Here is a 17,286-nt window from a genome sequence, read left to right on the forward strand (position 1 = left end):
ACCCTCGGCCCAACTCCCCTCCTCATACTGATCTCTTCACTCTCATATTTGATCTTCTCTTTTTTTCCTTCCTGCTCCAATCCTCTCTGTATCCCCTCCTCACACATCACAATGGCTCTCAACTTGACATCCTCCCGCAGGGCTCTTGGCTCCCTCAAGGTAAGCTTCTAAGCTAACTTACATGTGATAAAAACACCAAAACTCACACACTTCACAGCCCCTCACCCGTGCCGCTTTCTCAGGTGTCCGCGGCTATGCCACCGCAGAGCCTGATCTCAAGGCCACTCTCCGCGAGGCCATCCCCGCCAAGCGTGAGCTTCTCAAGAAGGTCAAGGCCCACTCCAACAAGGTCCTCGGTGAGGTCAAGGTCGAGAACACCCTCGGCGGCATGCGCGGTCTCAAGGCCATGGTCTGGGAGGGTTCAGTCCTCGACGCCAACGAGGGCATTCGCTTCCACGGCCGCACCATCAAGGATTGCCAAAAGGAGCTTCCCAAGGGAAAGACAGGAACTGAGATGCTCCCCGAAGCTATGTTCTGGCTCCTCCTCACCGGCCAAGTTCCCTCCGTGAACCAAGTCCGCACATTCTCTCGCGAACTCGCAGAGAAGGCTCAGATTCCAGAGTTCATCTCAAAGATGCTCGATGACTTCCCCAAGGATCTTCATCCCATGACGCAGTTCGCCATGGCTGTTTCTGCGCTCAACTACGAGTCCAAGTTCGCCAAGGCTTATGAGCAGGGCCTTAACAAGGCTGATTACTGGGAGCCTACCTTTGACGATTGTATTTCGTTGCTTGCTAAGCTTCCTACCATTGCTGCCAAGATCTACCAGAATGCTTACCGTGGTGGTGGTGCTCTGCCAGCTGAGGTCGATCTTGAGCAGGATTGGTCGTACAACTTTGCTGCTATGCTTGGAAAGGGCGGAAAGGAGAACGAGAACTTTCAGGATCTTCTGAGACTTTACCTTGCTCTTCACGGTGATCATGAGGGTGGTAATGTCTCTGCTCACGCCACTCACTTGGTTGGAAGTGCCCTGTCGGATCCTTTCCTGTCTTACAGCGCTGGTCTCCAGGGTCTCGCTGGTCCCCTTCATGGGTAAGCACTTCTCTCTTCCCAGCCGTGAATTCGTACTAACATGTCTTAGTCTCGCCGCCCAGGAGGTTCTCCGATGGATCATCCAGATGAAGGAAGCCATCCCCGCCAACTACACCGAGCAAGACGTCAACGACTATCTCTGGTCCACCCTCAACTCAGGCCGCGTCGTCCCCGGCTACGGCCACGCCGTCCTGCGCAAGCCCGACCCCCGCTTCGAGGCCCTCATGGACTACGCCGCCGCGCGTCCCGAGATCGCCAACGACCCCGTCTTCCAGCTCGTCGAGAAGAACAGCCGCATCGCCCCCGAGGTCCTCAAGAAGCACGGCAAGACCAAGAACCCCTACCCCAACGTCGACAGCTCCTCCGGAGTCCTGTTCCACCACTATGGCTTCCACGAGACGCTGTACTACACTGCTACATTTGGTGTTTCTCGTGGTCTTGGACCTCTGGCCCAGTTGATCTGGGACCGAGCTCTGGGTCTGCCTATCGAGAGACCTAAGAGCATTAACCTTGAGGGCATTCTTAAGCAGGTTGAGGGTCAATAAAAAGAAAGATACCCAAAGAAAAAGGTGGAATGACCATATAAGGTCTTTTGAATGAATGTATATAGCGTCGTGACAGAGTAGCCTATGATTGACGATTTGTTTGACCAACTCTTTTCTCCCACGGTTGTGACGTTTGTGTGAATTGCATGTCTCATTAGTCTAATCCTCACTATCCTCTTCACTGTTCTAGTCTATGGTCCTTCAATATTCTGTCTATGCCAACACCTTCTCCAAATGATCAAAGTACAAATCATCCCTCAACGCCTTACCATTAACAAGCCCCTCATACGGGAACGGACTCGTCTCCCCTGTCTTTACATATCCCCTTCTAACATACCACTCAATCAATTCCTTTCTCGTCCAAATAACCCACATGGTCATGATCTTGGTTCCCCAATTCCTAACCGCATAATTCTCCGCATACCCAAGCACCTGCTTTCCAATACCACCAGCTTGCAGTTTCGGCGATACAGCGAAGAGGCCGAAGTAAGCACGCTCTGTGTCTTTTTGAACAACTTCGCAGCATGCGACAAGACGGGGATCGCTGTCGCCTTCTGGCGTTGATGTTCCAGATGATGAGGGGGAGCTTGTGAAAGCCAGGATGACAGCGCCGTTGGGATCAGTGATTTTGGCGAGGAGATCAGTGGAGGATATGCGCTCGTCTGCGAGGAGGTCGGCTTCTGTTGTCCAGCCTGCGCGGGAGTCGGGGCCGCGGTAGGCGGAGATTATGAGGGCGAGGAGAGGGGTTACGTCTTGTGGTGTTGCGGGGCGGAATGTGAGAGACATTGTGAGCGAGTGAGAGTGAGAGTGAGAGTTGCGAATAGCTTCAGTTGAGGTGAGATGAGCTGTTGTCGCTCGTTCGCAGCCTTGAGAGAAAAGGACACTTCAGTTGAGATAAAGGGTATGGCTAATGAGGCGACAGTTGACGAAGAATGTTTGCTTGCTTCAATTGAGGGCTAGAAGAGGTGTATGAGGTTGAGAGAAGAAGTTGTCCGAGACCAACTGGGCTTCTCGAAATATTTAAAATATTTGGCTCCGATACAGGAGGACCCTTTTCTGTCACAATCTTTAATTGTATCGGCAGTTTGCGACAGTCTCTGTCGCACACGCCCTAGAAACGACTCAATTGACATTTTGCCATCCAACGTCAAGCCATGCATCGTTTAACTTTGACAAAACGGGAGTCCATGTGGATCAATTCCCACCATTCATGGTTCTATGAACTATCCCGTTTTGTTAATTCTATACGACAGCCCTACGGCACCCGTCTAGGTGATGAACATATATGGATCGTCCGTTCAATACCACGTCGACCATGATTATCAATCTGAACCGATCGCGGAGATTTATAACAAAGTTCAATCTCAGTGGTAAGTTACAATGCATCTCAATTGATCAACGCCAAACCTGCTATAAATGTCCCTGTTCCTGTGGAGGTTTTCTACAGTATATATAACTTCAACCAACAAAAGTGTGTATATGCCATTACAAAAAAAGAAATAAGAAACAGCTAAAAAGAAATCTGAAAAAAAGAAAACACAACTCTAAGTTTTAAACCCGTCTACCTTAAGCAGCATCCTGAGCTGGAACCTTTGAGTACTTGGCAGCGCTGTACTCAAAACCCTGGTTCGTCGTATCCTCACCAGCACGGTACGACATGAGATCATGGTTCTCAGCGGCGGCCTTGTCGCTGGCCATCTTGGCCTCGCTGGCACCCGCGGCGCGTTGACGCCAGAAGTAGAAGCCTAGAGCTCCGAGACCGATGGCTGCGGCGCCGATGCCGCCGGCGTAGATTCCTGTCTTTGTGCCGGCGGGGAGGGCTTCCCATTTCTCGGAGGTGGTCTTCTCGGGTTCTTTGTAAAGAGCTTCGTAGGCGGTTGAGTTGCCCCTGTTAGTGGTTAGTATGAGATACAAGGTGGTAGATTGAGGGGATGGGGAGGGGCTTACTTGACGATTTCGATGCTCTCCCAGCTGCCTGTCTTGTCGCCGTAGACGTACTCCTTTCCGGTGCTGGCGTCTTCGACGTAGACACTCTTGACGTGCATGGTGTAAGGACCCTTGCCGTAGTCGGTATCTGCAAATTGTCAGCACAACTCTGAGTTCTCAGAGACACTCAAACTTACCACCACCGGCCCATTGGCGAGTTCCCTCGGGCATAGTAGGATCACCAGCAGCCCAGATTCCAATGCTTAGTCTCATGGGTGTCTGAGGATAGCTATCCATATCATCCTTCGCAACAACCTTTCGCACATTCTCTCCATCAATGTACCAGTTCAACTCATCTTTCGTCCACGTCGTTGTATAGTTATGGTAATCCTCCTGCATACCACCCTTAACGTAGTGCCACCCCGCCTTGGTAAAGTCCTCAACACCCTTTCCGTAGTAGTTTGTCGAAGCATGGGTGTCATTCGCACCCAGAATCTCCCAGTCGACCTCATCCAGATCGTCGCTCAGCCACATCATGGAGCTGATAATTCCAACACCGGGAGCGGCCTTCATGAGAAGTTCGGTGCGGCCGAAGAAAAAGTAGAACGCGGTGCGCAGAGTAGGCGAGTCGCCCTGCTTAGCGACGGTGAAGGCGGCGCCGTCGTTCTCATCGTAGGTGACGCGACCGACGTGGTTGTCCCAGTGGTCGCTGGAGGGTGTGTCGTTGAAGTGCCAAAGATGGCTGGTTCCGAAAGCCGGGTTGGGTTTGCAGTCTGTTTCGTTGAGAGGGTTGCAGTCGGTGGTTGTCTGAGCAGCCGCGAGGCCAAAGATGGCGGCCGCGGGAAGGATGTATCGCGAAAGCATGGTGATTGATCCGAGTTCAGTCTATCAAATGAAAAGAGAGGAAAAATGAATGAGATGAAAAGTGAGTCGAGTCTGTCGAGATCAAAGGAGTGAATGGGTGATGAAACGAATGAAACACCCAAGGATCAAGCAATATGAGATAGACAATGACAGACAAGGAAAGAAGAACAACTCAAAGGAAAAGAGGAACTTATTGTTCTACCTACTCAAAGAGCATGCATGAATAATGAGAGAAAAAGAAATGGAGAGAGAGAATAAAAGCGGCAAACGGCAGAAAAGGAGACAAAAGAGTACCAGTACCGAGGACCCATTCTCGCAGGCCAAGCATGACAGGGCTCTCAGGAGGCCATCGCCAAAACCTCTAGATCGAATGGGCCTTGGTTAATTTCAGACCACTCAGAAAGCCTGCATCTAACAGCGCCGGCGTGTCACCTACAAGGGGACATGCGACGCGCCAAGACCTGGGCGGGAAGGGCTTTTTACAAGGGTTCTTCCCTTAGTGGACATGACTGTTTGACCTGAGTGTTGAAATTAGAACTAGGATATAGGACGGGCTAACGAATTGGCATATCCACTTGGGAATCTTGGCTGAATTGAAATTTGAATTCAAGAGAAGCTGTTGCTAAATATGAACATGGCAAATGGAACACTGGTGAGATGAGTCGTAGATCGACAGGGGGAAAGGGGGGCGGGAAGTGGGATATTTTCATTGGCGCTTGGTGAAATGCAAGATCTGGAAATTGGGACTAATGCAGCGGGAGGCTCTGCATATTCGGGTTTAAACTTTTTTAAATCATGATAACCATAACATAAAGGGCAACTCAATTTGCACTCATTCTCGCAACGTCTCTCCGAATATCAGTTAATGTTTCTCAAGTTTCGGATACATTAATCTTGATCCTTGCATTGCGATTTAAACTACCCCATTGCGAAGGCAAGGATCGTGCGGTCAGTCATTTATCTTGGGCTATACATAGCCCACCTTGATCTTAGTCTTAGGCCTTGCTGGCAAACTTGGCTCTCACTCTCTTGCTTGCCTCAACAACTCGGTCCTCGTCGTAGATCTTCAGGACGCTGGGGTTCTTGCTGATGGCTTGTGCCCACTTGTAGAAGTTGGGAGTCTCTTTCTCGAGGCGGGAGGGGAGATTGGTTGGCAGGAGGCCGTGCTTGGCGGAGGATAGCAGTCGAATGACGAATGGAGCTACAAGGACCTGTTTCTCGTTAGCTACCTATCCATCGCTATACCATTCCGGGTTCTTTGGTTTGGGTACCTCTGCAAAGGTGAGCTTATCGCTCCCGTTGAAAAAAGGCGCCGCATTCTTGAGAAGAGGCTCAACCTCCTTAACGATACCAGCAACGGCATCGTCCACAGCCTGATTAACCTCCTCCTCCGTCTGGGCCCTGTAAATAGCCTTGCCGATATGCGCCTGGACCTTGTTCGAGTACGCATCGGCGAAGAAGGCCACCCTCGCTCTGGTCAACGGACCGTTCTTGTCCGTAGATGCGGGGAGGAGATGGCTGGGATGCGCATCTGCGAGGAACTGAGCGACGATGGCGGACTCGGTGATGATCTCGCCATTGTAGATGATGGTTGGGACGAGGCCGCGGGGGTTGATCTGCAAGTATTCTGGCGATCGGGGCGTGTTGAGATCAATGATTTCCTCCCTGACGGGGAGACCAAGTTCGGCGAGGGTGATGTGTGCCCTGTGCGCGACTGCGGGGGTTGTCAGCGGAGTCTTTTGAACAATATGATGAACGTGATATACACACAAGGGCACGCGTGGTTGGTGTAGAGGGTGATGTCTGCTTGAGGTTGAGAGCCCATTTTGATAGCCGTGTTGATACGTCGAGTAGTAATTTGTTTGGTAAAGGTATTTGAAAAGAACAAATTCCTAGCAGGACTTGTAATTCTTGTACTAAACAACCCCGCCATTTCTCTCTGTACGGAAATTCGGAAGTGAGGCAGCGAAGCAACGCTGCATTATTAATTCAAATCGGCATTTCGCAATATTGCACCATCGGCTTTGAAATACGTCCGAAGCGCGAGGAGTGGTTGCGTCATTTCGGGTGTTTGATTGATAAGGCACGAGAGGGGGTGACGCATCTTGTGTAACTTTCTTTCTCATGATTGATGTTGGTCTGATGCAGTGAGGCTTAAGTATTGATGTTTTTGGTACTGTGATTATTTCCTGATGGAGTAATTGCTGATGGGATTGATCGTCGCCAAGCTTCTGACGTGAGACGGGAACTGGCGCCGCACTAAAGGCTCTAGGGTGAGCCAAGATTTGGACTACTTCTCGACGGCAGTTTGTGAATGAGACAACGGATAAGGTTTATTTGGGGTATTCGAGGAAGATTGGGGTCTTAAAATAATATCTTATGACATTAGTATGCTTTCTCCGGTTCAAATGCCTAGAAAATTGCCTCCTGTGTGAGTTCTGTTGGTGATTGTTTCATATGATATCGTTGTGACTGTGACATTAACATGGACAGATTGACGGCAAGAGCGCCTGTCTGGGGATATTATCAGTTACGTTCCAATTCTACCTTATCTAGAAATGATATCCCGAATGCAAGGCTAGAAAGCTAAAGCTCACTTCTTCCTTGAGAGGCGTGAATGCTGTGCACTGAAGTATTACCTCGAAAGGCAGGAGCTTCCAACTGTCTGCAGCTGTTCATGTTTATGACGGAATGATGAGATCCAAGAAACATGGAAGTTACCTTATCTTTCTAAACTTTGAAAACATTTAAGTTATTGAACTTGTATCTCAGAATCTGGGAAAGCTGATCAGAGCTGAAGATACAAGAACTTCGTGCTCAAAGGATGGCAGAATTGTTCCAAGGGGATGTGGCAGTGAAAACACCAATAACGACAACCAAGCTACGAATCGGCACACAAACTGCTCCCATTCAACTGTAAACCTATCATATCAGGTAGAAGATAAGATGTTGCTTACTCCAATTAGTGAATGAGCGCGTCTGCACCGTCAGCAGTGACGACCAGCTGCAGCTGGCACTGTCGGAGGCCCTCCACTGACCAAACACTGCCAGTGCTTGAAACAAACAAATTCTGCTAGGCAAACAGGTGAATGGAGTAAGCAAGCTGAGAGATTTAGCAGAATTTCCTCTCTACCTGTGGAGCGCCTCAACTCTCATCCTGCACCATTTCTTCCCCCATCTTGCACACTTCCCCATACCCTTTTGCACAAAAGCAACTTCTATTTGCATCTCACTCCAACAGAATCAGCAACCTCAAAGAACTTACACATCAGAATTTTCTCAGAACTACCAACTCTTTCCACCCTCCCCCAGTGCCATGTGGCGAAGAGGGAGTTGGAGAGGAGGGAGAGGAGGCAGTCGCCCTCCTGGTCCGCGAAACGAACCGAATGAGACCAGAGACAGCAATAAGCCATGCTTTCACTTCCAGAGAGGGCAGTGCAAGTTTGGAGACAGATGCAAGTTCTCTCATGATATCAACAGCTCGGCTGGACAAGGTCGTGCCAGGGATAAGCCATTACGCCCTGAAGATCTCCACAGCCGTGAAGACTATTACGAATGGAAGCATCTCCTACGCAAGGGCACACACGAGTTCGACCACTCTGATGCATTCCAACATGCGGATAAGCTCTGGAAAGGTGCTCGGGAAATTCTAGACGGCGACAGCCTGGAAAAACACCAAGAGCTGGCAAGAGAACTTGTCAAGGACGATTTCAACGGCCCAGAATGGATCACATACGTATCCAAAAACTCAACCTTTGCCGACAACAATCAACTCATATGCGTCAAGAATCTTCTCAAAGTCATCACTCACCCTTCTATCAAGCCGCTCTCCATCGATCCCTACGTTGGCACCATGTATGTGCTGCTGGGAGGCACCAACGGCGAACAGGGAATTGCTCTTTTGTCTCGCATGTGCAACGAACTCTTGAAACACATCAAAGCATCTGGTAGACCACCAGGCTCTACGATCAAAAGTATGGTTGAAGTTATTATCAAAGCATTGCATGAACTCCTTAGCAAGGTCCAACGAGCTCAGTTCTCGGATGGAACTCCTGGACTTCTCAAGTCATTGGATGAACTTGTGAATGCGGTTGCTGAGGGGGCATCAAAGGCCGACCTGGATGGACTCAGAACTCGCCTTGAAATCACCAAGAGAGTCGTCTCTGGCTCTACTGGTCGTATCGTTACAACGCAAGATCCATCAGAGGACAGCAAAAAGGCGTCAAAGTTTGTCGCCTCTTCATTTCCCCAAGCAGTAGCAATTCCAGGCGGTCGACATGACAACGACTTTGCAGATATCTCCGACGTATCGCTTCTCCCAACCCAAGGAGAGATCACTAGCGTGCAAGCAGACTATCTGCCTTCTACCAACTTCCTCCACCCACACGTCCTCCAAGACCCTATGCAACGATATATCGACTCGATATTTAGGCTTGTCAGACACGATACACTTGGTCCAGTGAACGATGTTCTTCGAGATGTTCTTGCCTCGGACAATGTCATGACTACCCGGTTGACCGACAGAAATAGTCAGGCACAGGTCTACCACTCGTCAAGTGTCTCTCGTATCTTCATACATGAGAGGAGAGGCCTTGAAGCGATCATCTCATTTTCTGCACCAGCCTACATTTACCGAAAGTCGCCCGCAGACCAACGAGACTGGTGGCAAAGATCTCCTCGACTGGGAGAAGGCACGCTGCTATGTTTTGTAACTTCTGACGCGGAGAACCAAGATCAAAGGCTTCTTTTCCTACATGTTACCTCCAAAAGAATAGAATCGGACTCCAACAAGTCGGACACACCGAAGAGTGCTCTGGTGTCCTATCGCGATGCGCCAAGTATCACAGTGAAGCTAGCAACGCACCAGCAGAGCGACCTCAACTTTCTTGTTCGAACTTTCCGAGAGAACGTCGCGGGTGTGTTGGTCGATTTCAACGGAATTATTCCTGAGACTTTCATACCGATCCTGAGGAACCTTCAAACCATCAAGCGCGAGAACCACATCGCCTTCCAGAATTGGATTCTCCCACCTCCCGAAGGAGTTCATCACATGCAGCCGCCGTTATATGCTCGCAAAGCTGGGTTCGTGTTCCCGCTTCGCTCCATCACAAAAGATGGCATTAGCAACATTTACCTGGACCCTAACTCAAAGCTTGAACACATCAATCTGAAGGAGATCGAAGATGTGACGGGACTTGATCATGGCCAATGTCTTGGTCTGGTTGGGGCTCTTACACGCGAGTATGCACTCATCCAAGGTCCACCTGGAACTGGAAAGTCCTATCTCGGTGTACAGCTCGTCAGAACTTTGCTTTCTGTCAAGGAACGAGCAGACTTGGGACCAATTCTCATCATGTAAGCTACTCAAAATATAACAGCATAAAAGGAACTGGCTAGCTAACGAGGATACCAAACAGATGCTACACAAACCATGCATTGGATCAGTTCCTTAAGCATCTCCTCGATGTCGGAATCGACGCCATTATTCGCATTGGCGGTCGTAGTGTCGCTGAAGAACTTGATGGCAAAAACCTTCGGACTGTCAGTAGAGAAACTCCCAAGACACGAGTCGAGGCCCAGATTCTAGGTGAGGCCTACAGCAAGCAAGAGTCCTCTTTGGAATCTGCCAGTTATGCATTGGGGACGTTGGTTAAAGCCCGCAGGGGAGCGAGCTGGGAGGGATTAGAACAACACCTACAGTTCAAGTATCCTTTGATTTACCGACAGCTGGGTCGAGTGGACGATGAAGGTTTCGAGATGGTCAGCAAGGATCCTCTCAAAACCTGGATGGGAATCCGACCTCCGCCAACAACAGACTGGCAAACTTCTTTAGAAGACATCATAACTCTCGCAGAGGAGAGCGTCCATCTCCTTCCACCAGCAGAGCGTTGGCTTCTTGTGGAACATTGGCTCGAAGAACTACAAGACAACCAGCTTGATATGTTGTACGAAGCTCTTGACGACTTCGATAACAACCGCAAAGCCATATACCGAACACACGATGCTGTCGATGAGCGAACTCTTACTAGGGCTGATGTCATTGGAATCACTACAACTTCTTTGGCCGGACGTATCGAGTTGTTGAGAAACTTGGATTTCAAGGTTGTTCTGTGCGAGGAAGCGGGTGAGCTGAAAGAGTCAGACGTCATCTCTTCCCTCAAGTCTGGCGTTGAACACTTCATCCAAATCGGCGACCACCGACAACTCCGGCCACAAATCAACAACTTCAATCTGAGCCTCGAATCAGCGTCAGGACGGTACTGGCAGCTGGATCGTAGTCAATTCGAGCGACGAGCTGTTGGTGAGCCTGGTCTTGCACCAGCACCATTTGCCCAACTCAACATCCAACGCAGAATGAGACCCGAGATATCGCAGCTCATCCGACGAGTCTACCCGAATCTCGAAGATCACAGAAGTGTCACTGATCTTGAAGATGTCGTCGGCATGCGAAAGAACTTGTTCTGGCTTGACCACAATCATCCAGAGGATGCTGGGGGCGATGGAACCCGTGTCAAGTCGCACAGCAACATCTGGGAGACCGAAATGGCGACTGCGCTCGTTCGCCATCTTGTTCGACAAGAAGAGTACAAAACTGAAGACATCGCGCTTCTCACTCCTTACACTGGACAGCTTCAGCAGCTCCGGGCAGCTCTAGGCAAGGATTTCGAGATTTGTCTGAGTGACCGTGACATGACCCAGCTTGCACAAGAAGGATTTGAAGATGACTCCGCGTCAAATGGTGGAGACAGAAAGATGATCGAGAAGAAGCAACTCATCCAAACCATTCGCCTTGCCACGGTCGACAACTTTCAAGGCGAGGAAGCCAAAGTCATCATCGTGTCCCTGGTTCGAAGCAACGCACAGCGTAAAGTGGGTTTCCTTCGAACGGAGAACCGAATCAATGTTCTTCTCAGCCGCGCCAAGAATGGAATGTACTTGATTGGGAATTCTGAGACGTATCTCAACATCCCGATGTGGGCTGATGTTCACAAGCAGCTCTATCTGGCTGATTGTGTTGGCAATGAGATTGAACTATGTTGCCCTCGCCATAAAGACACCACTCTCACATGCTCTGAGCCAGCAGACTTTGCTTTGAAGAGCCCCGAGGGTGGCTGTATTCTCCCCTGTTCCCGACGGCTCGAACCATGCGGCCATCAATGCCAGGCACGTTGTCATTCAGATACGCTTCATGATGCATTCTCTTGTCAACAACCTTGTCCTCGCATTAGAAAGACATGCGACCACGGATGCCAGAAACTTTGCGGCGAAAGATGTGGCCCTTGCATGATCAAGGTCTATGATATTCAACTTCCGTGTGGCCACATCAAGCAGACACTGAAGTGTTATCAGACACTCGATTTGGCATCAATTACTTGTGATGCCCAAGTTGAGAAGACTGTAGCCCACTGCGGCCACTCTATATCTGTTCAGTGTTCTACTGACGTTGACTCCAAAGGCTTCCGCTGCCCCCAGCCTTGCTCTTACGTCCATCCTTGTAGTCATCAATGCACTGGAACTTGCAGCAGATGTCGCAATGGAGACGGAGAAGTGGCTCATCGGAGCTGCAGAAAGATTTGTGATCGACCTTACGGCTCTTGTAACCATAGGTGTCCACGCATCTGCCACGATGGGAGTCCATGCAGTTCATGTCAAGCCCCTTGTGAGGTATGTTTATTTTACATTGGCAGCGAGTAAGATGAGAAAACTGACGTCTTTTAGGTTCGATGCCCACATTCTGCCTGCCCTTCGCCTTGCAACAAGGCGTGCGCTCCATGTATCGAGAAATGTACTTGGGCTTGTCCTCATCAAGGATCTTGTTCAATGCCATGCTCAGCGCCATGCGACCGCCTCCCTTGCGATGAACGATGCACCAGAATACTTCCCTGCGGTCATCAATGCCCAAGTTTCTGCGGAGAAGACTGCCCCACTGGTTATTGTCAGGAGTGCGGCGACAAAGGTGAAGAGCGAGTTGATGTGCTGGAGTTCCTATCCTATGCCGAGATTGATCTAGATGAAAGCCCGGTCGTGGTACTCAGCTGCGGCCACTTCTTCACTGGCGAAACCCTTGATGGCTCGGTAAGTCTAGATGAGGTCTATGCAAGAGACGGAGAGGGGAAGTTCAATGGTTTGAAGGATATTTCTGAGTCTCTGTCGAGTAAAGTACCTTTCTGTCCAGACTGCAAGCGACCGATTCGACAGTTCGCAACCAAGAGATACAATCGACTCATCAACCGAGCCGTCATGAACCAGATCTGCAAGCGATTCATGATCACAGGACGTAGGCAACTTGATCACCTCGAACAGCAACTTCAAATTCTCGAAGATAAGCTTGACTCCACTCGCAAGGCCTATACACTCAAAGATGGGGTTGGAGTACTACCCAAGAAAAGATACGAGGGACTGGACAAACTCACGGCCGTGAGTAACGCTCTTGTGAAGACCATGAATGAAGAGCATCAGCCTACCAAAGTCCTCTTTGATGCGATGGCAACTTCCCGCGCCAAGGCTACCGGTGATTCGGTGTCTGTCATTCGACAGATGGAGGCCTTGAGACTCTCGCCACTAGCTTCTGACAGCCAAATTGTTCTGGGAGCAGACCTGCTCGTGATCAAGTCCCTGGAAATAAAGCTCAAAGATTTCATTACTCTTCTCAGAAACTGGAAGGGTACGGCTGGTGGTGACTTGCTTCGAGGATGGATTAAAGAACAAGCTACTCCGTCAATGCCCAAATTACTACACTCCTGCGAGAAGCTTATCGAACAAGCCAAATATGCCAAACTCCCTCGAATCATCGTTGCGGCAACTTTGGCATTTGCTAGAGTTTCTCAGCTGCTCGCCTGGCGGTCACAGGCCGCTGACAAGCCTTCGGTTCAGAAGTCTGGGGAAAAGAACACAGAGGCTGTTGAGGACCGAATGGGCACTGCCCGCAAACTTCTCCATGATGCGCTTGAGCAGTGTTCCCAGCTCGGGAATAGCGATGATATGAAGGAGCGAGTCCAGGCCATGCTTCGACTTTTTGAACCTCGTTACGAAGAAGTGACACCTGAGGAACTGGCGTCGATCAAGAGTGCCATGGTGAGTGGCAGTGGTGGCATAGCCACTCATTCTGGACACTGGTATCACTGTGTCAACGGGCATCCTGTGAGTACTAATGCTGAACTCTGCGACGTTTGCTAACCAAATTACTAGTTCGCGATTGGAGAGTGCGGAATGCCAATGGAGGAAGCTCGATGTTCCGAGTGCGGTGCACCAATTGGAGGTCGTAACCACCAGGCGGTGGATGGAGTAACTCGCGCTGAGGACATGGAACGATCTTGATTGTTGGATACAGCCTTTTGGTACGAAGCTTGGATGGATTATAAAGGTATACCGAGCTTTGTGTACTTGAGCTTGGACAGTCAGATCGTTGGTATGAGATATCAGCCATCCTTGGAAAATTGTCCTTGGAAGATGTATTGGAAACGGGTTTAGCATTTTTGAATGCAATAACTTTTGAGTAGCCATCTGTATGTAGGAAAAATTTATTGAGTCTTGTAAACTAAGTTCCCTGGTGAAAGTGATGATTGAACTACGTATCGTCTACAGCATAGCGCGTGGGCTATGAGCTTCCGTTGCGAATTACAAGAAAATTGGCACGGGACAAGTAGAGGGTTTGTTGGAAACATTATAGCATGAATCTTTGATGTTTTTAAGGGGCACATATGGTATTGAAAAGTGATTTGCTCAAACTAGAACGCTATTTCGTAACTCCTTGACAGCTCCATCGTGTACTTGTCGTTTCTTCTCATACAGTCATAATACAGAACAAGATTACTCATACACTCCAAAGACTCCAGTGCTCTGTTGCTTTGGTGGATGTTTAGTATCCGTGGCCTGCCAATCCGTCAGCGTCAAGCTCAATCACACATCATCAAGAATACTTACGTCCAAGAGAACGTCCCATCTTCGACATCTCCTTAGCCTGAGTCTGCTTAACCTTAGCCCTCCTCGAATCCTCCTTCGCCTCGACCTCCAAGCGCTTAACATGCTCCCTCGCCTCCCTCACACTAAGTCTGGCCTCCTCCAGCGCACGATCAGCCTCACGTTCCGCCCTCTCAGCATCCTGGACTCGCGCTCTTGCCTCCAGAACAGCAGGGTCATGCTCGTTGCGATTTCCGCCTAGACGAGACAAGAAGCCGCCGTTAGAGTTACGACGAGACGGGGAGCGGGATGATGAGCGGGAGTGTCGACGGTCGTAGGATGAGGCTGAACCGCGGGAGTGGCGGTGGTGGGAGGATGTGGATGTTCGTGCGGAGGTGGGCTCGTGGCGGGACGAGGAGGAGAAGAGGCCGTGCTTGCGGGGGGGTTCCTCGCGGATTGGCTCTGGGGAGGGTTCACGACGACCAAAGAGACCCATGATGATGATTTATAGTGATCATTTATAAGTGTAGTGTAGTGTAGTATAAGTGTAAGTTGATACCGTGTAAGTGGTAGTGGATATCGTCTAAGTGATAAGTGTAGTGTAAGTGATCAGTGTAGTGTAAGTGAAGAAGTGTATTATCTGGAGAATGAAAAAAGAAGCTTTTCACAAGAATCTAGGCGTCTCTTGGCCTCTATTTCTATTATTTCCCATCCCTACCAGTGATGCCATTCCCAACTATGATCGCCAAAACTTCAAACCTGCTTTATTACCGTGACGTCAATGTATGCGCGCAGGGTAGCAAGGGTCCAACCAATCACGATGTGGAGATGACGGTATCAGTGGCGTTGACGGTGATGACATTCAGAGCATGAAAAGTGAAATTATTGGTGTAAGAAAGATGATCAGTTGTAATGATGCATCAATGCCTCTGATATCATACAGCTTGAGGGGTGCTGAAAGGAATGTAACACGTTTGCCAAGATATCAGAATTCCAGTGTCGACGTTGTAGGTTTAGAGTTTATCAACGGTTACACTCCGCAACTTAATTGACTGCATCACCAATCTCATACAGTAGCCTACGATCTCTGTGGACCAAAGATCTACAGTCCATCCTCTTCTCGATGCTTGGCCTCACCTTTTGCTGATATCTCATCGTGATCCCTCATCAGCGTGGCTGTGCACTTTTGCCCCTCAAAGTCTCGGCACGTTGCGTACATTGGTCTCACCAGCTAGAATCAGAATCATCTCATGAAGAACGCGCTAAGTTTACAATTGGAGAGACAAAACAAATGCCGTGAGATGTAATCGGTAGACATAAAAAAATAAAGTAGTTGTAGCTAGAGCGTGACAAAATGACTTCCCCAAGTAGTCTACTCCTCCCGCTAATTTGCCTCGCATTCCGACCGAAAATAGCCTGTAAATAGTAAATAGCAAAAAAACAACGCAGAACACCAGATTTCCCTATGTGCTTTATGCCGCACGATATATACAGTGAAAATACCCATGGCGGGCCAAAAATAAGCCATGGAGCCGAATAGAGCCACATCCCTGCTTCGTTCGATCACATTCGATGGATGACAGGTGGTCTTCGTATTCGATATTAAACGCTCGTATCGTATCATGTTCACATAACAGTGCATCCGCCCTCCTCGCGATCCTTCTTGACGCTCAGCGCAACACGCGCCGCCTCGGTGAAAGCCTCGTTGACACCTCTGTTCTTCATGGCGGAGCACTCGAGGTATCGGAGGGCGTTTATGCGGCGCGCCACCTCGAGGCCCTGGTCGTAGTTGATCATGGGGCGCTTCTCGCGGGGTTCTCCTGATTCGTTCTCCTCCTCCTCGCCTTGCTCGCGGAGATCGCACTTTAGCGCTACGAGGACGAGTTTGGTGCCGGGGCAGTTGTCGGCGATCTCGCCTACCCACTTGGATTCGACGTTTTCGAGCGAGTCTTTGCTGTCGACGGAGTAGCAGAGCATGATGAGATCTGTGTCGTCTGGGATGCATTAGTTTAGTTGGAGCTAGTGTGTGTAGAGAGGCCAAGTACCGTAGGATAGCGAGCGTAATCGGTCGAATTCTTCCTGGCCTGCTGTGTCCCAGAGGGATAGCTCGATGTGGACATTATCGACAAAGATATCTGCGTTCGTTAGCGATGCGTATACGCAGAAGAGCCGTGTATCGTACCGTGGACGTAGTTCTCAAAGACGGTGGGTTCGTAGACAGTAGGGAAGTAGCTATAATCAATGAGCCTCTCTTCATTTGCGTCTCCTTTAGAACATACCCTCTCGTAAAGACGTTTAACAACGATGTTTTTCCACAAGCACCATCACCCCTAAATCAGATCAGCGCAATGCCCTCCATTCCTCATCGTATGTGACGCACAGCAACACCAGCTTTCGCTGCACAGTCTTGGATCCTCCACAAAGAGCAGGCATTCTGACAAATGTGATACAAATCGTGGGTATCTTCGTAGTTTGTAGAAGAAAAAGGGAAAGACCGCTGGGTTTTTCGCGTCGTTGAAATAAGTTGAATCTCGGTTCCGTGCAGGCCCTGTTCAAGGTTCAAGGTTGGCGTGCGCAGATCGAATTCGCAGGCGAGAAGAAACCGTTGGTAGATATCGATAGACGCAAGGCGGATTGAGGCGTTGAATGTAGGGATCAGGAAATGAATGGTCGTTTCCAGGTCTCGAAAGAAGAATAGAGATGCAAGGTTGTGAAATGGAAGTTGAAGTCAGAGAGAGGCCAGCGCAAGGGAAAATGGGGGGCACTGGAACTCTAGACATTGGGTCCTCTCAAGCAGTGGAGTCGACAGCGAGAACGCGGGCAGGGATTATTTTCGGCGCCTCTTGAGGGTGGGGAATGCAACCCCATGACAGAATAAACCTCCCACAATCACTGCTCTAGGTTACGGGACTTATTTCTGTCCCTCTTTAAATGTGTCCCCTTTTTTTCTGCACATCCT

The 17,286-nt window shown here is 49.6% G+C and overlaps 7 protein-coding genes across 8 annotated transcripts; 2 read left to right on the plus strand and 5 right to left on the minus strand.

Annotated features, from left to right (window-relative positions):
• Positions 1-111: 111 nt before the first annotated feature.
• Positions 112-1,637, plus strand: FOXG_01304 (2-methylcitrate synthase, mitochondrial; the record flags this gene model as incomplete). The annotated part of the gene is made up of 3 exons (XM_018378119.1): positions 112-159; positions 218-1,092; positions 1,142-1,637. The coding sequence occupies 3 exons, from the start codon at positions 112-114 to the stop codon at positions 1,635-1,637; spliced, it is 1,419 nt and encodes a 472-aa protein (XP_018233968.1).
• A 23-nt stretch (positions 1,638-1,660) lies between these two features.
• Positions 1,661-2,790, minus strand: FOXG_01305 (murein transglycosylase). The gene has a single exon (XM_018378120.1). The coding sequence runs from the start codon at positions 2,421-2,423 to the stop codon at positions 1,851-1,853; it is 573 nt and encodes a 190-aa protein (XP_018233969.1). The 5' UTR covers positions 2,424-2,790; the 3' UTR covers positions 1,661-1,850.
• Positions 2,791-2,928: 138 nt separating this feature from the next.
• On the minus strand, positions 2,929-4,779 carry FOXG_01306 (uncharacterized protein). The gene is made up of 3 exons (XM_018378121.1): positions 3,761-4,779; positions 3,585-3,711; positions 2,929-3,525 (listed from the first exon to the last, which is right to left on the minus strand). Exons 1-3 carry the CDS (start codon positions 4,425-4,427, stop codon positions 3,204-3,206), a joined length of 1,116 nt encoding a protein of 371 aa, XP_018233970.1. The 5' UTR covers positions 4,428-4,779; the 3' UTR covers positions 2,929-3,203.
• A 137-nt stretch (positions 4,780-4,916) lies between these two features.
• FOXG_01307 (glutathione S-transferase) lies at positions 4,917-6,649 on the minus strand. 2 transcript variants are annotated; one of them, XM_018378122.1, is made up of 3 exons: positions 6,198-6,649; positions 5,699-6,141; positions 4,917-5,638 (listed from the first exon to the last, which is right to left on the minus strand). In XM_018378122.1, exons 1-3 carry the CDS (start codon positions 6,358-6,360, stop codon positions 5,423-5,425), a joined length of 822 nt encoding a protein of 273 aa, XP_018233971.1. In that variant the 5' UTR covers positions 6,361-6,649; the 3' UTR covers positions 4,917-5,422. The 2 variants fall into 2 exon arrangements, with proteins under 2 accessions (XP_018233971.1, XP_018233972.1); XM_018378123.1 differs by having other exon boundaries at positions 5,183-6,141; positions 6,198-6,373.
• A 1,094-nt stretch (positions 6,650-7,743) lies between these two features.
• Positions 7,744-13,956, plus strand: FOXG_01308 (uncharacterized protein; the record flags this gene model as incomplete). The annotated part of the gene is made up of 6 exons (XM_018378124.1): positions 7,744-9,782; positions 9,845-11,825; positions 11,884-12,092; positions 12,147-12,363; positions 12,411-13,568; positions 13,617-13,956. The coding sequence occupies 6 exons, from the start codon at positions 7,744-7,746 to the stop codon at positions 13,743-13,745; spliced, it is 5,733 nt and encodes a 1,910-aa protein (XP_018233973.1). The 3' UTR covers positions 13,746-13,956.
• Positions 13,957-14,089: 133 nt separating this feature from the next.
• On the minus strand, positions 14,090-15,119 carry FOXG_01309 (uncharacterized protein). Its single transcript, XM_018378125.1, has 2 exons — positions 14,352-15,119; positions 14,090-14,300 (listed from the first exon to the last, which is right to left on the minus strand). The coding sequence occupies exons 1-2, from the start codon at positions 14,821-14,823 to the stop codon at positions 14,287-14,289; spliced, it is 486 nt and encodes a 161-aa protein (XP_018233974.1). The 5' UTR covers positions 14,824-15,119; the 3' UTR covers positions 14,090-14,286.
• A 386-nt stretch (positions 15,120-15,505) lies between these two features.
• Positions 15,506-17,259, minus strand: FOXG_01310 (GTP-binding protein RHO3). The gene is made up of 5 exons (XM_018378126.1): positions 16,708-17,259; positions 16,607-16,657; positions 16,510-16,559; positions 16,373-16,462; positions 15,506-16,321 (listed from the first exon to the last, which is right to left on the minus strand). The coding sequence occupies exons 1-5, from the start codon at positions 16,758-16,760 to the stop codon at positions 15,954-15,956; spliced, it is 612 nt and encodes a 203-aa protein (XP_018233975.1). The 5' UTR covers positions 16,761-17,259; the 3' UTR covers positions 15,506-15,953.
• Positions 17,260-17,286: the final 27 nt, after the last annotated feature.

Source organism: Fusarium oxysporum, chromosome 1 (genome assembly GCF_000149955.1).
Source record: "Fusarium oxysporum f. sp. lycopersici 4287 chromosome 1, whole genome shotgun sequence".
Classification (NCBI taxonomy): Eukaryota; Fungi; Ascomycota; class Sordariomycetes; order Hypocreales; family Nectriaceae; genus Fusarium; species Fusarium oxysporum.